This window comes from Arabidopsis lyrata (genome assembly GCF_000004255.2).
Source record: "Arabidopsis lyrata subsp. lyrata unplaced genomic scaffold ARALYscaffold_1, whole genome shotgun sequence".
In the NCBI taxonomy this organism is placed as follows: Eukaryota; Viridiplantae; Streptophyta; class Magnoliopsida; order Brassicales; family Brassicaceae; genus Arabidopsis; species Arabidopsis lyrata.
In genome coordinates this window covers 9,590,477-9,604,204 of record NW_003302555.1, presented here as the reverse complement: position 1 = coordinate 9,604,204, position 13,728 = coordinate 9,590,477, and the positions used below count along the sequence as shown (strand labels likewise).

General features: G+C 37.2%; 7 protein-coding genes across 10 annotated transcripts; 4 read left to right on the top strand and 3 right to left on the bottom strand.

The window, feature by feature from the left end:
* Positions 1-1,048: 1,048 nt before the first annotated feature.
* LOC9326543 (E3 ubiquitin-protein ligase SDIR1) lies at positions 1,049-1,969 on the bottom strand. The gene is given in 2 exon segments (XM_002890435.2): positions 1,049-1,768; positions 1,770-1,969. Coding segments are annotated over 2 exon segments (624 nt in total). The 5' UTR covers positions 1,881-1,969; the 3' UTR covers positions 1,049-1,255.
* A 1,115-nt stretch (positions 1,970-3,084) lies between these two features.
* LOC9329263 lies at positions 3,085-3,806 on the bottom strand. The gene is made up of 4 exons (XM_021014326.1): positions 3,792-3,806; positions 3,515-3,595; positions 3,225-3,446; positions 3,085-3,147 (listed from the first exon to the last, which is right to left on the bottom strand). Exons 1-4 carry the CDS (start codon positions 3,804-3,806, stop codon positions 3,085-3,087), a joined length of 381 nt encoding a protein of 126 aa, XP_020869985.1.
* LOC9329261 lies at positions 3,621-5,514 on the top strand. Its single transcript, XM_021011391.1, has one exon. The coding sequence runs from the start codon at positions 4,874-4,876 to the stop codon at positions 5,246-5,248; it is 375 nt and encodes a 124-aa protein (XP_020867050.1). The 5' UTR covers positions 3,621-4,873; the 3' UTR covers positions 5,249-5,514.
* A 424-nt stretch (positions 5,515-5,938) lies between these two features.
* LOC9329260 lies at positions 5,939-6,770 on the top strand. 3 transcript variants are annotated; one of them, XM_021011389.1, is made up of 3 exons: positions 5,939-6,307; positions 6,385-6,472; positions 6,581-6,770. In XM_021011389.1, the coding sequence occupies exons 1-3, from the start codon at positions 6,092-6,094 to the stop codon at positions 6,718-6,720; spliced, it is 444 nt and encodes a 147-aa protein (XP_020867048.1). In that variant the 5' UTR covers positions 5,939-6,091; the 3' UTR covers positions 6,721-6,770. The 3 variants fall into 3 exon arrangements, with proteins under 3 accessions (XP_020867048.1, XP_020867049.1, XP_002893199.1); XM_021011390.1 differs by having other exon boundaries at positions 5,946-6,472; XM_002893153.2 differs by having other exon boundaries at positions 5,948-6,770.
* Positions 6,771-8,604: 1,834 nt separating this feature from the next.
* Positions 8,605-10,425, top strand: LOC9326542. The gene is made up of 2 exons (XM_021014316.1): positions 8,605-8,972; positions 9,698-10,425. Exons 1-2 carry the CDS (start codon positions 8,605-8,607, stop codon positions 10,221-10,223), a joined length of 894 nt encoding a protein of 297 aa, XP_020869975.1. The 3' UTR covers positions 10,224-10,425.
* Positions 10,426-10,557: 132 nt separating this feature from the next.
* LOC9329259 lies at positions 10,558-12,239 on the bottom strand. 2 transcript variants are annotated; one of them, XM_021014814.1, is made up of 3 exons: positions 11,998-12,122; positions 11,505-11,567; positions 10,558-10,908 (listed from the first exon to the last, which is right to left on the bottom strand). In XM_021014814.1, the coding sequence occupies exons 2-3, from the start codon at positions 11,552-11,554 to the stop codon at positions 10,665-10,667; spliced, it is 294 nt and encodes a 97-aa protein (XP_020870473.1). In that variant the 5' UTR covers positions 11,555-11,567; positions 11,998-12,122; the 3' UTR covers positions 10,558-10,664. The 2 variants fall into 2 exon arrangements, with proteins under 2 accessions (XP_020870473.1, XP_002890479.1); XM_002890433.2 differs by lacking the exon at positions 11,998-12,122 and adding an exon at positions 12,150-12,239 and having other exon boundaries at positions 10,564-10,908.
* Positions 12,240-12,354: 115 nt separating this feature from the next.
* LOC9329258 lies at positions 12,355-13,077 on the top strand. Its single transcript, XM_002893151.2, has one exon. It carries the CDS (start codon positions 12,591-12,593, stop codon positions 12,876-12,878), a length of 288 nt encoding a protein of 95 aa, XP_002893197.1. The 5' UTR covers positions 12,355-12,590; the 3' UTR covers positions 12,879-13,077.
* The last annotated feature ends 651 nt before the right edge of the window (positions 13,078-13,728 follow it).

The window sequence follows — 13,728 nt, the reverse complement described above, 5'->3', positions numbered from 1 at the left end:
CGTTTAGTAAAGGCATGGGAATATTACTGACGTCACATTTTGACTATAGCCTGGTACAAACCGGTTTGATAAAACCGGAAATCAGCAACTAAACGAAATGTGTTAACCAAACCGTTATTTTCCAAAAGCAGAGCAACAGGCTTCGTCTAACAGACTTAATCCGTTAAAAAACCGTTATTCTAAACCACGGTCCACGGTTAACTATTAACCATGGTTAGATTAGCTTAAACCCCACAGTATAAATCCGTCGACGAATCTTTCTCCTTTGCTCTCGACTTAACTCTGTTTCTATCTTATAAACTCACTTCAATCTTCATTCTTCTTCCTCCAAGATTTTGAATCAAGATTCTTGAAAAAGAAAAATGGATGGTGTTGTTCATCAAGCTCAAGCACGAGATCAAGATAGTCGTCGTCGAACAAATCAAAACGGTCGACTTATCGAAGCGACAATCTTGGTCTCTCTCATCACTTCTCTCATGATTCGCAGGAGTTCTTACCTCTCAGATCTGAATCCGGAAACAAATACGACGTCGGTGGCTAGATACGTGGCGGTTCTCGGTTTGGTATTAACTCATGTCGGCAAAATAGCGTATGGGTTTGCTCTGATGGTAATGACGAGTATTGGTTTGGTGCAGTTGGATCTTCCCGATTCTTTGGAGAGGATACAGAGAGCTCAAGTAATCACCGGCAAGTTTCTGATCGTCACTCTCATTTCACAGTCTTGCTTGTTATGTTTTATCTTGTTCTTCCGGTAAATCGGATCCTCTACCCTCTGTTTTCTTTGCCAACGACGCCGTTTTGATTGTGATCACAAACTCTCGTTTCTTGTTGCTTTTTTTTCCTGGTTTCTTTGGTTTGTACATATGATTGATTGTTGAGAACCGTTTGATATATTCAATGCAATATAAACATAAATGCTTGATTTAGATGTCGTACATTTATCGCAAAAACAATGGAGAGATCCAAAGAAACAAAGAGATTAACTAAATGTCATCTTTTATATATCTGGTAGCTAACTTTGTTTAAAGAAAAAGAAGAGATGCATAAATTAAATTTAGTTTCTAGACTTTAGGATAAATCATCAAGCTAAAGAAACTGAACGGCGTAAATGCAAGCTTGTTATGCGAGTCTCAAGTTATCAAAAACAAAGTCTCGATGTGATTAGCTTTAACTGAAAACACTACCTCTAAATAGCCCTTAAAATTCTAAGCTCCCTTTAACCCTTTAACTTGTCCCCCAAGTATTAGCTCATCTCTTAACACGGCAACTCGAAACGGCACAATGGACAAACATGATCTTTCAAAAACCACTTCACAATACATCCATCGTCAAACTCGTGGCCACATGGTAAGGTCACGACTATTTCTCCCTTTTCAAACCCCTCCAAACAAATTGCGCACATGCTGGCGTCAAACTTGGACGTCTTCTTCTTATTGTTCTTATATATTTTCCTTGCCAAACGACCAACCGCAAGCTTACTTGCCGGTCTAATTAACCGGATATTATTGGTGGTCTCATCGAACGAGTCAATCCAAGGAGGAGAGGGAACAATGACTTTACAGTACATGTACACTAACGTAGCACAAACTGGAGAGTCTACCATAATAATCGACTTACAGATTCGTTCAGTAAGTTGAGAGTTAGCAATGTCAACATATTGGTCGGAGAGCCCTGCTAAGTACAACCAATCAGTCAGTTTTTTCAAGTCATTAGGGTAGGAGGATATGACGCCTTCGTACGAGAGAACGAAATTTGGTATAAGATATAAGACTAATTGATGTGTCCGACCTTAGGGCACTTACGCAGATTTTAAATGATCCAGCATCTTTGGATTTAGGTTTGAGGTCGATTTCGCTGCGAAATGATATTTCCGCTTCCATTGCTATCAAAGAGAAAGAAAAAAGAGTGAATCGATCTAGTATCTACTTAGGTTTAGGGTTTCTCTTCTTATATAGAGGCGCTAAATTGTATTAAGGATCATACATACTAATTGCAATTTTGTGAATATATCCTTATTATTTTTTCCCTTTCCTTTACTTTAATTAATATTGTTTCCCTTTCCTTTGTGTTGTTAGCCTTTTTTTCTTAGGAAGAATTCCAACTTTTACAATTCGTATATTTTATCCTCAAAAAATTTTAAATTATGGTTTCGAAATTTCTCCCCAAAAACAAACGTCCATACTATTCACCAAAGTCCAAATTATATAACTATAGTTTTCTTGAAGTATAAACTAATCCCGTAATCCGGTTAGCCCAACTAATGGACCGTTTAATGAGTAGACACATTTATTTATTGACTACCCAAAAATTGCAACGATCTAATATTTTCGGATACGAAGCGGTCGCCTAGAGGCAACTCACTACAAGAACAGAGCCTATTTCCAACGGAAGAAATCGTCGGCATGGCGTCGGAAATGGCTGTTTCCGACGGATTTTCGACGAACTCGATTGGTCGGTTCGATCTCGTCGGAAATTTAAAAGGCGTCGGAAATTCGTTTCAAATTGCCGACGTTTTTCCGACGATAGCTTTTCCGACTCGTTCCCGACGGTTTTCGGACAATAGCTACGTTTGGGTAAACGGTTGGAAAATCGTCGGAACCGACCGTCGAAAACCCGTCGATGATGCTTTTCGACGGTTTCCTAACCAAAACTGTTGTCCGTTATTTCATCGGAACTTTGTCGGGAATCGGTTGGTATCAACGTTCGACGGTTTACTGACGGAGTGATTCCCGATGAATTCCCGACGGTATTTTACTGATGGATTTCCGACGATGTTTAAGTAGCCGACGGATTACCGACGGATCATATTTAATCACTAATTAAATAATTTTTTAATTTTAAATTTTTTAAAATATTTATTGAAAATTTTACTAAATAAATATATGAAATTTTTTACTAAATAAATATTTGAAAAATGCATATATTATCCAACAAAAGAAAAGAAGATTCTTTACCAATACAACAAAATTAAACTAAAACAAAAGCATTTATAGATCATCGGGAAAATCGGAAAATTTTGAACGCATGAAGTCAAGAATCTTCTTGTTTTGCTCTTTCAATGCTAAGATCTCCTTGTCTTTTTCTTCATCCGTTGCTTTGGTTTAGGCTACCTAAGCCCACCACACGACCCCGCTTTAACGGAATTTCCTGAATTTGTATTTAATAATTGTTAGTAAACTTTAAAATGTATACAAAAAAATGTTAAGTTATAAAACAAAGCTTACCTCAAGAACCATGCGGTTGATCTTTTCTCGGACTAAGACATTGGATGATGAGGAACCATCATCATTTTGAGAAAGCTGCGTGAGGCACTCCGTCTTCCTTTTCTTCAACGTCTCAACGAGGCCTGCGATGTAACCATCTTGAATTTTTCCTGTTTTCTTGTTGGTGTGTGTATCCTCAATGACTTCTACAAAATCAGGTTCCACACCTCCGTTTTTCTCCGTCTATATAAAAAAAAAAAAAAGTTAAATTGTAAAGAAAACATGAAATCAAATAAAAGTAAAAGACTTACCAATTCGTCTATACGTCGGAAAATCCGTAAGAAAGAGCCTTGTTTTCTTGTAGTGACTAGACGTCCCAATTTATTTTGTTTCTTTTTATTTGGGGAAGATGGGATAAAAAATCAGAAGTAAACTACATATGTAACCAGAACTTCAATAAACCAATCCAACACGTTATTAAATAAAGCAAATGGAGCTCATCTAGAAACACCCTCTTTAATATCCAACATATAACTTGTATAAACTCTGACAATGTAGAAACATATTACTATGTTAGGAAACTATTACGCCAAAGTCAATCATGGTTAGATAAACTCATAAACCCCATTCCTCTTAACATACTACAAATCCTCGAATTTTCTTCTTAGAATTTCCATTCCTTAGTCCCTTGAAATTTTTCCCTAAATAAGTCCGAAATGGATGGTGTTCGTCACCGTCCTCGACCACTTCTTATTATGATGATAGCTTTCAACATCATGTTCAACACTCTCAGGCCAATTATCATCCCACCAACTGCTCTCAACGCATCATGTCCAAAACCGGAGATGATGACAATAGCGGAATTTCGAGTCAGACAAGTAACTATAAAGAGTTTTTGGGTGTTTAGTAACTCAGCGTTTGCCTTTGCTCTTGCGGCGGCATTAGTTCAAGTCTGGACGCAGAGAGGAGAGAGAGTCTCCTTTACGCTTGTGATGGTCGCTTTGCTCTGCATGTCGATTTCGAGCAAGTGCTCGATGGTTGTTAACTTTTGGCCTTCTTGGTTTATTTATGCTTCCTCTTTCACTGAAGGACTGTTACTTCTGCTAACTATTTGTCTCTAAACCTGTCCTATCAAGAAGAAGGTACGAAAGGACGGCATACTCTGTCCCTTAGTGAAAGCGTGAAAGCTCCTCTGCCAAGCTCTCTGTCTTGGTTAATGGTTAATGTGATCTCTGTTATGTTCACGGTGGATATCGTTGGATGAGATCGTCAATCAGTAATTTATATAATAAGTTCATTAATATTCGATCTTTTATATGTGTGATGTGTTTTGCTCTGTTGTATCATGAATGTTTGCTCTATTTTCTAAACCAAGCAGAATAAAATTTCCACGAACCAACTTGTTTAACCGGAAATATCGTGTTTCGTAACGAATGAAAATTGTGTAACCGGTATTTCACGGTGGCCAAAGAGGTCAGGTCCTTTATCATCACAACTCACGCCGTTAGAAAACGTACGGTTATTATAAACCATAGTTAATAGTAAAAATTTAACCATGGTCAGGTTAACATTAAACCCCTTTTTCCTCTTTTTAACAAATTCCAAAACCCCTTGTTCAGATTTTTCTCTCTGATCTTCTTCGTCTCAAATCCTGCAAGATTCCGATCGCCATGGATGAGGATGGAGCTGTTGAGAGACGTAAAGTGCAACGTCGATTGATCGTTCGTTTCGGCGTCGCAGTCACGCTCGTTCTTTTGACCGGAGTCTACAAACGAGCAGCTTGTTTCAATGGTTCAGATCCAAATTCGGGAACGGAGACGACGGAGAACGGAGACGCTGCCTTCTATTGGGCATCAATGTTCAACAAAGCAGCTCAGATTTCTTCTTTGACCGCGACTATCCATACCCTACCCCTGACGCTGATGTTGGCACTAGGGATGAGACGCCGAATATACTGCAACTGCGATACGCAGATCCTGTTGTCTTTCGTCTGCCTAACGATCTCGCTCTCTCTCATGGCGTATCTTCGCTGGTGGATGAATTAGTTAGTCGCTCTTTGCTTTCTTCGTTTACTGAGACGTGAGTAAGAATCATCCTCTGCTTTCTCTATCTCTATTGAGTAAGAATCATCCTCTGCTTTCTCTATGGAACTGTGTCGTTTTAGTAAGATTATCCTCTGCTTTCTCTACGGAACGGTGTCGTTTACTGAGATCATCCTCTGCTTTCTCTTTCTTCTTCTTCTTCTTTTTTTTCTCTGTTTCTTTGGTTTGGGATCTTGAACATGATTTTATGAATACCATTTGATTTCTAAGTCCAAGATCTATCCGTTCATAAGATAAATTGTTCGTAGTAGTTTTAGATTTAAAAAGTTGCATATATCGCATTATCTTTCATAATGATTGTAGCTCATTAAGCAATTACCATAACCAATAAGATTACTGAGGTACAAAAATGTTGTGAACATCCAAATGAAATAATAATCATGAATACTAGCGTTTACTTTTTTCATACGATGATATAGTATAGCTGTAGGTTTTAATCATATGTTTAGTTTATAACTTATCTTTAAATCATTTCACGTAGCAAAACATTGAAACAATGAAGAAATCAAATATTACATGCAGAAATCGGGTTTTCAAGTGTAACGTACTTAAGAACAAGACAAGATAGACATGGCTTATTGTAAGCCGTCCGATCAATCCATCTTTCCACCTGTCATAACCACGTACGGTTATTATTAACCATAGTTAATAGTTAAAAGTTAACCATGGTTCGGTTAACATTAAACCCTTTTTCCTCTTTTAACAAACCCCAAAACCTTTCTTCAGATTTTCTCTCTGCTTTTCACAATCTTCGTCTCAATTTTTTCCTGCAAAATTCCGATCGCCATGGATGATGGAGCTGTTGAGATACGTGAAGAGCAACGTGACAGACGTGAAGAGAAACGTCGATTGATCGTTCGATTCGTCGCCGCAGTAGCGCTCGATCTTTTCACCGGAGTCTACAAACGAGCAGCTGGTTTCGACGGTTCAGATCCAAATTCGGGAACGGAGACGACAGAGAACGAACACAGTGCGTTCTTTTGGGCAGCGATTTTCAACAAAGTAGCTCATTTATCTTGTATGTTGGTCATTTTTCAAATACTTTCCTCGGTGGTGGTGTTGGGACGACGGATGCGAAGTCACCGAGAAGACTGCGATATGAAGCTTCTGGGTGGTTTCATCAGCGTAACGATCTCGCTCTGTCTCATGGCGTATCATCGCTGGTGGGTGAGTTGTTAGTCGATCTCTGCTTTCTTCGTTTATTAAGACCATCGCCGAATGGTTTCAATCTCTATCTCGCCTAATGTGCTCGCTCTCTTGGGTTACCTTGGCTAGTTCGTCGTGGCGTGAGTCAGAATCATCCTCTGCTTTTTCTTTGTATGGAACGGTGTCGTTTTAGTGAGATCATCTCTCTTTCTTCTCTTCTTTTCTTTTTTCTCCGTTTCTTTGGTTTGGGATTGAGCATGGTTTGTTGATAGAGGTCTTGAACATGATTTTATAAATACCATTTGATATTGAAGTCCAAGATTTATCCGTTCATAACATAAAAAAAGGTTACATAGATATATCTTTCGAGATGATTGTAGCTCATAATCACTTTCTTCAAATGGTCTTTGTGTTGCAATTTCCGGAGGCTTAATTTTAATTACCAAATATTACCATTAAGATTACTGAGAACAAGGGGGCTGTATTGAAATTAGGATTTTAGAAATTTTTGGGATTTTCTTTAAATGACCTGTTATTCAACTTGTAATTTTTAAATCACTTCCCAAATCCAATGTTATTGAAATTGAAATTTCTATAAAATCATTTGCAATCTCTTGTTATTCAATCAACAATTTGTAAAACTTATATCAAATCAACTGTTATTGAAAACATAATTTTTTTTTGAAAGAAATCTACAACACTGATTTTGGGAGACTTTGTATACATTTTGACATGTTAAACCCAATAAAAAAAAAATCACACCTTCAGAGGTGGTATTTGGAACAATTTGTTATAAAAAAAAAATCACAGAAAAAAATCATCTCTTTCACTCTTCTCGTGTTCATCACTCTTGAAAAAAAAAAAACAGGGTTTTTCAAATATGAGAGATCGTCTCACTTCCGACCATCAGATCTGTACCGTCGCTAATCTCATGTACATCGAGAATCACTCCGACTCCACCACCTTTAAGCCCGCAGGTAGCATCGCCAACGCCATCGTCTTCGTCGTCCTTGTTATCGTCGCCAAAGCCATCGTCTTCGTCGTCCTTGTTGTCGTCGTCGTCCAAGTTTTCAATATTGAAATTGTAACACAAATGTGTAAACTATCTCAGAATCACAACCACAACATGTTTTCTCTAAAGCAAGCCTTCCCATCTTTGATCAGTTCCATCACGTCATAGCGTTTTTAATCGAACGACATGTTTCAAAAGCACAAACGACATTGCAAAGAGAATTCTTATTGTTATAGTTTGGCTCTTTGCACTTGGTACTTGTTGATGGTGATTTCAGTGACTTGAGCTTTGGAATGGTACATCAATGGAATTTGCTTTTGCTAAGATTGAGTTATGTCACTTCCGTTTTAATTGAAATCCAATTTTTCCTTTTTGTTCTAACAAATCTCACCAAATCATTCAATAATATCTGTTTAAAATCTCACCAAATCACAAATTATTTTTTCCTTTTTAAAATTAAAATCTAACAATTCCAACCAAAGTATCCTAAAAATTCACAATATCTCTTCAAAACCCAAATTTCCTAAGTTCCACAAAATCCTCCTAAATCTTTACTCCAATACACCCAATGTTGTGAATATCCCTTGGAGTTGAATGCTAGCGTTGATATAGGTTTTAATTATATGTTTAGCTTATAACTTTTTCTTCTTGGTAGGATGTTTAGTTTATAACTTGATCCTTAAATCAACTTAATCAAGTAAAAACAAGAGTACCAATATTCTAAAATTAACTACAAATATAAAACAGTCGCCGTCAAAAATAAAATAAAAAATAAAACAGTCATAAATTCATAATTTTTGATGAATAGTTACTATATCAAATTATTCAAACATTACTAAACCATTCCGTTATGGTAAAATTGGCCCAAGCAGACACGAACCAATCAATTTGTGTAACCAAAAGTATTGATTTCCGGTTTAGTAGCGACTGAAAATTCAAAATTGTGTAACTAAAGAGGTACGATTAGTCGATTACTATAACCACGGTTCACGGTTAAACATGGTTAGATTAAATAAAAGTAAAACACTTTATGCTTATAAACTCCAAAACCCCTTGAACAGATTTTCTCTCTCGACTCTTGTTTTCATTTTCACAATCTTCGTCTCACATCTTGATTTTTGTCCTGCAAGAATCTCTCGCCATGGATGGAGTTGTTGAGATACGTGAAGAGAATCGTGAGGAGGGACGTGAAGAGCTTCGTCGATTGAAGGGTCGTTTCTTCGTCGCAGTGTTGCTTGAACTGTCCACAAGAGTCTGCAAACGAGCTACTGGTTCATATCCAAATCCGACGAAGACCGGAGACGTGGCGTATTCTTGGGTGATGGAGTTCAATTTGTGGGCGCATCTGGCTTTTAGGCTTGTGATTTTCAGAACCATTTTTGCTCCGATGGTGGTGAAACTGGAACGGATGAGAAACGTACGAGAAGAGTGCGACGTGCAGCTACTCGTGGGTTTGATATGTGTCGTCCTCACGCTCTCCTTCTCAGCGTACCTTCGCTGCTTCGTCGGGTGAGTGGTGTGTCTGAGTTTCTTCCATCGTTACACGTCATCAAACTCTCTCTCCTTCTTTCTAGCTCTACGGACCAGTGTCGTTTAGTGAGACCATCGCCGATGCTTACATGATCTCTCTTTCTATCTTCTTTTCGTTTTTTTCCTTTTCTTTGGGTTTGTGTTTTGAACATTTTGGTTTCTTTGATTAGAGGTTTGAACATGATTTGGACCTGTGTCGTTTAGTGAGACCATCCCCGATGCTCTGTATCTGCTTTTCGTTTATGTTTTGAACATTTTGGTTTCTCTAATAAACAAGATTTTCTCAATATTAATTGATATCGTAGTTATAACAACTTGGAAGATTTATCACTTTATATTTTACTTAGATAAAATGCGTAAAAGTTTATGATATCGGATTAAGACTAATCACTTGATCATGTTCTTAAAAGTTTCAAATTTTAGCTCAAAGTGTTGAAGGAAGCTGCAAAATGTAGTGAAACGTTTAGATAGTTATTTGATCAAATACTAAACCATGCAAAGAGCGAAATTTTGTAACCAGTAATTCAAGAAAACATCTTTTTACAGTAACCAAAAGAGGTAAGTCCTTCGTCCAGTCCTTATCATCAGTCATCACCTCTAACGTTGAAACTTGTTCAACACGTACGGTTAGTATTTACCATGGTTAGAGAAAACGTATGGTTAAAATAAACCATGGTTCATGGTTAAAATTTAACCATGGTTAGGTTATATAAACCCCTCCTTCTTCCCTCTTTAACAAACTCCAAAACCTCACAGAGACAAAATTTTCTCACTTTTTTTCCAGATTCTGATTTTTTTTATCAGTCATCGTTTCAAAATCTCCATCGTTTCCTGAAAGATTCAGAGATATCAATGGATGATGATGATGGAGGTCGTGAGAGAAGAGAAGAGACTCGTCGAGTAAACGATCGTTTCTTTCTTGCAGTTTCCCTCGCCATTTTCACCGGAATCTGCAAACGATCAGCTGGTTTTGACGGTTCATATCTAACGGAGACGACGAAGAACGGACACGTGGCGTTCTACTGCGCATCAGAGCTCAATAAGATGGCCGATATGTGTTTTACGGTGGTGATTATCAGAATCGGTTTATCGATGCTTGGACTCACTTTTGCGCCGGTGGTGATGCGAAGACTACGAGAAGAGTCGGACATGAAACTGACGATGGGTTTTATCTGCCTACTGATTTCACTCTGCTTCTCCGCTTATCTCCGGTTGTTCGTCGTCCGATGAGTTTGAGTTCTCCAGAATCTTCCCTCTGGTTTCGATTTGGAACGGCGTCGTTTTAGTGAGATTCATCGTTGATCGTTATCATCTCTCTTTCTGATTTTCTTTCTTTGTTTCTTTAGTTTGAACATGAGTTTGTTGTTAAAAGTTTTAACTTTGAACATGAGTTTTTAAATACCATTGGATATAGGAGTCAAAGATTTATCAATTCCTAGTAACAGTTTCACATCGTATTAATTCAAATGATTCGTGTGCTACAATTTCCGTCATTGATTCTTGTAAGTCGGAGTTTGTGTGGAAAGACGATATTGCCTTTGCAATTTGTTGGTGGAGATGACAATGTAGATGATCAGCTTTAGGTTGCAAAATCACAATATCTTGAAACAAGTTTAACTTGTGAGTGGCAACAAAGTACATCAAAGTCTTATTGAGAAAAATGTAAAAAGATTAGGTCATGGAAGAGCTATCCTCAGTCTCTGTGTTGGTTGTTGTTGTGGCATTTTGAGAGTCTTGGAGTAACTTCATTTGGTGCTCTGCGTGTTCTCTCTCACATTGACTTACACCAATGATGATGTCGAGCATTGTTCCCGTTGTGCCAAAGAACACTAGTGGACCTAGAGACTTGCGTTTGATGCCTACCGGGATTGCAACCAATGCGCCTAGGACTGAGAATACCCATGTTCCTAATGCACTGCACCCACAAAAAAAATCGAAACTTTTACACTTGAGGATGTTTCAACTTCGAGAATAACTATCACACTGTGTTTTACATTAGAAGATACTAGATACCAATGTTGGGTTCTAAGGTTACTTCTTTGAACAAATCAAAGCAATGTTGGGGTTAAGCATGATGGTATGGCCAAGTGAAAATAGAGTGGGCTATATAAGTGATGACTCAATGACAAAAATATGATTCCTAGATCGCAGACACAGTTAAGAAACAAACATTTTATACACCAGAAGAATTGAATTTTTCAACACTTAAGAATGTTCCAACTTCAAGAACAACAACCATAAGATACTAGGTACCAATACCAACGTTAGATGCTAAGGTTACTTCTTTGAGCAAATCAAAAGCAATGTAGTGGATAAGCATGATGGTGTGAACAAGTGAAAACAACTAAGACTGGCTACATAACTAATGATTCACTGATAAAACTATGATTTCTAAGTCAAAAAAGTTGATATCACAGAGAAGAAACAAAGGCTGAATATATGTTCCTTACTCTTTCTAATGATTAGCAAACAATCAAACAATATTGATATACGCATAAGTAAGAAACTAACTTGGAAACAGTGCATTCCTCGAGGTGTTTCACATTCTCCTGACTTCCCATCTTTGATCAGTCCCTGAAAAAGCGATAATGCCCAGTTAAAGTTTTCACCAGACATCTTCTAAAACAGATAGAAACTCAAATGGACTGAAGTACTTTTCACAAATGAAATGCAAACAGGCTATATCTTCATGTGGATCAAGAAAGCTCTAATCTTGAGTACTCAATACAATGCTAAACCAGAAGAAAATGATGGGTAAACAACAGACTTTAAAAGACTAGTGAGCTACAATTATGCAGATTCTCATCTCCATGAAAACAAGAAAGGCAAATACAAAAGCTATATTTTTAATACTGAAAACACATAAATCGATGGAAGACAGTACTGAGACATCACAATCTGGAAAAAAACTTGAATTTGCGAGAATCATTGAACAAGTTTCCAACTTTAAGAATTAATAGCACGAAATGAGCATAGAGTAGCGAAGATACACAAACAAAATTACCAAAGAGATGAGAAACGAAGGGCATAACATGAAACAACGACAACAAAATCAAATTCATGTCACATAATCAGAAGAAATATACAAAATTGCAGCCAAAAACTATCATGATTCCTATGAAAAAGATCATTCCAATTGCTAAAAACGAAGATTACCAAACGAGAAACGAAGATTGAGCAAACTCTCTAAAGTCGAAAGAAATGGTAAAGTCAAGCTTCGTGTGACTAATCGACGAGTCGGGTCGGGTAAGGCCAGAGAGTGACTTAATCGGGTCGAATTAATTTTGTTAACCGGAAACTAACTGAACCGAAATCGTTTACCGAATTGGGGATTTCTGTTCGGTTAGTCGTTCTCTGTTAAACGATTAATTATTGTTTATTCATAACAATAAAGTTGTTTGGATTACCATAACACTAAATCACAGAGATGCAATCTTCACCACATTGAAAAAAACAAGAACAAAAAAAACCAATTCTATAAATAGATAACATTACCTTCACTATATAATTCACCTAGACAAACACAACATTCTTCACCAAATCATTTCTTTATTTATAACATTTGTTCTAATCAATATCACAACATTCGTATACGTTATGGCAGCTCAAAGTTTGAAGAAAACATGCAATCTTCTGATTGTTACAGCTTTAATCACAATGATGTTTTCGGCACAAATCTCACATTCGAATAATGTAGATATGTGTATCAAACATTGTGTCTCAAACCAATGTTTGAAAGAAGTTAAAAACGCTACTCCTACAATGTGCGAGGATGCTTGCAAAAAACTTTGCAATGACCTACAAAATGGTAAAGAAAAATACATTGTGCCTACTAAAAGCAGGTTTTGCAAATGGTTTCCTAATTGGTGTGGTGCTGTTAATTAATCTATAATCTCAAAAGCTCTCATTGTTTGTTTCTTCTTATACATATGTTAATCCACTTCTTATACAATGTTGTCTAACTGTTCTCACGTCAGTTTTCTTGTAACAAATATGCATGTTGTCGCTCATTTTATATATTAATCTTCCAGCTAAAGGAATTCAAATGATGTAATTTAAATCGCATTTTATTGTTTATCTTTTGGGTCGCTTCACGATTTATCTTCCGGAAATCTGAAACCCCAACCTTGCAAACAACTCTTCAACTCCTAGATTGAATCCATTTCAACTGAACTATACCAAATATCGAAAAAAAATCATATGTAAATGAAAACCGTTTGGTTTTGTTTATGATCAGCCCGATCGGTTTTGTGGTTTAAAATTTACATCAAAACAAATCATTTTTAAAAATTCAATATATCGACCAATATTTGTATAGCATTATTAACTTATTATTAGCGATTTTTATTTTTCATGCATATTTAATCTCTCCACTCGCAATCGTTTAGATAATTTTTATTATCAGGTTTACCCCACCCCCCCCCCTCCAAATCTCACTGGTTGTGAGTTATGAGTTGTGTAAACGAGTGAGATGTCGGGAGTTTGAGACCCGATTTAAAAGAAAAACTAATAATAATATAACTCCAATAAATACGACAGCGTCATTGTAAGCCACCTCATCAAACACGTGTCAGTTCATTCAGCAACCGTGACGATTGACTAAGGGCTTGATTGATTCTCCCGCTAGCACCCTCCTAGCGGTTGGTAGCGGTCGGTTGCGGTTGTTAGCGGTTGGTACCAATCATAGAAACCGCTCCGTACCGCTTCAAACCGCTCGAAATCGCTGAATTTCAAA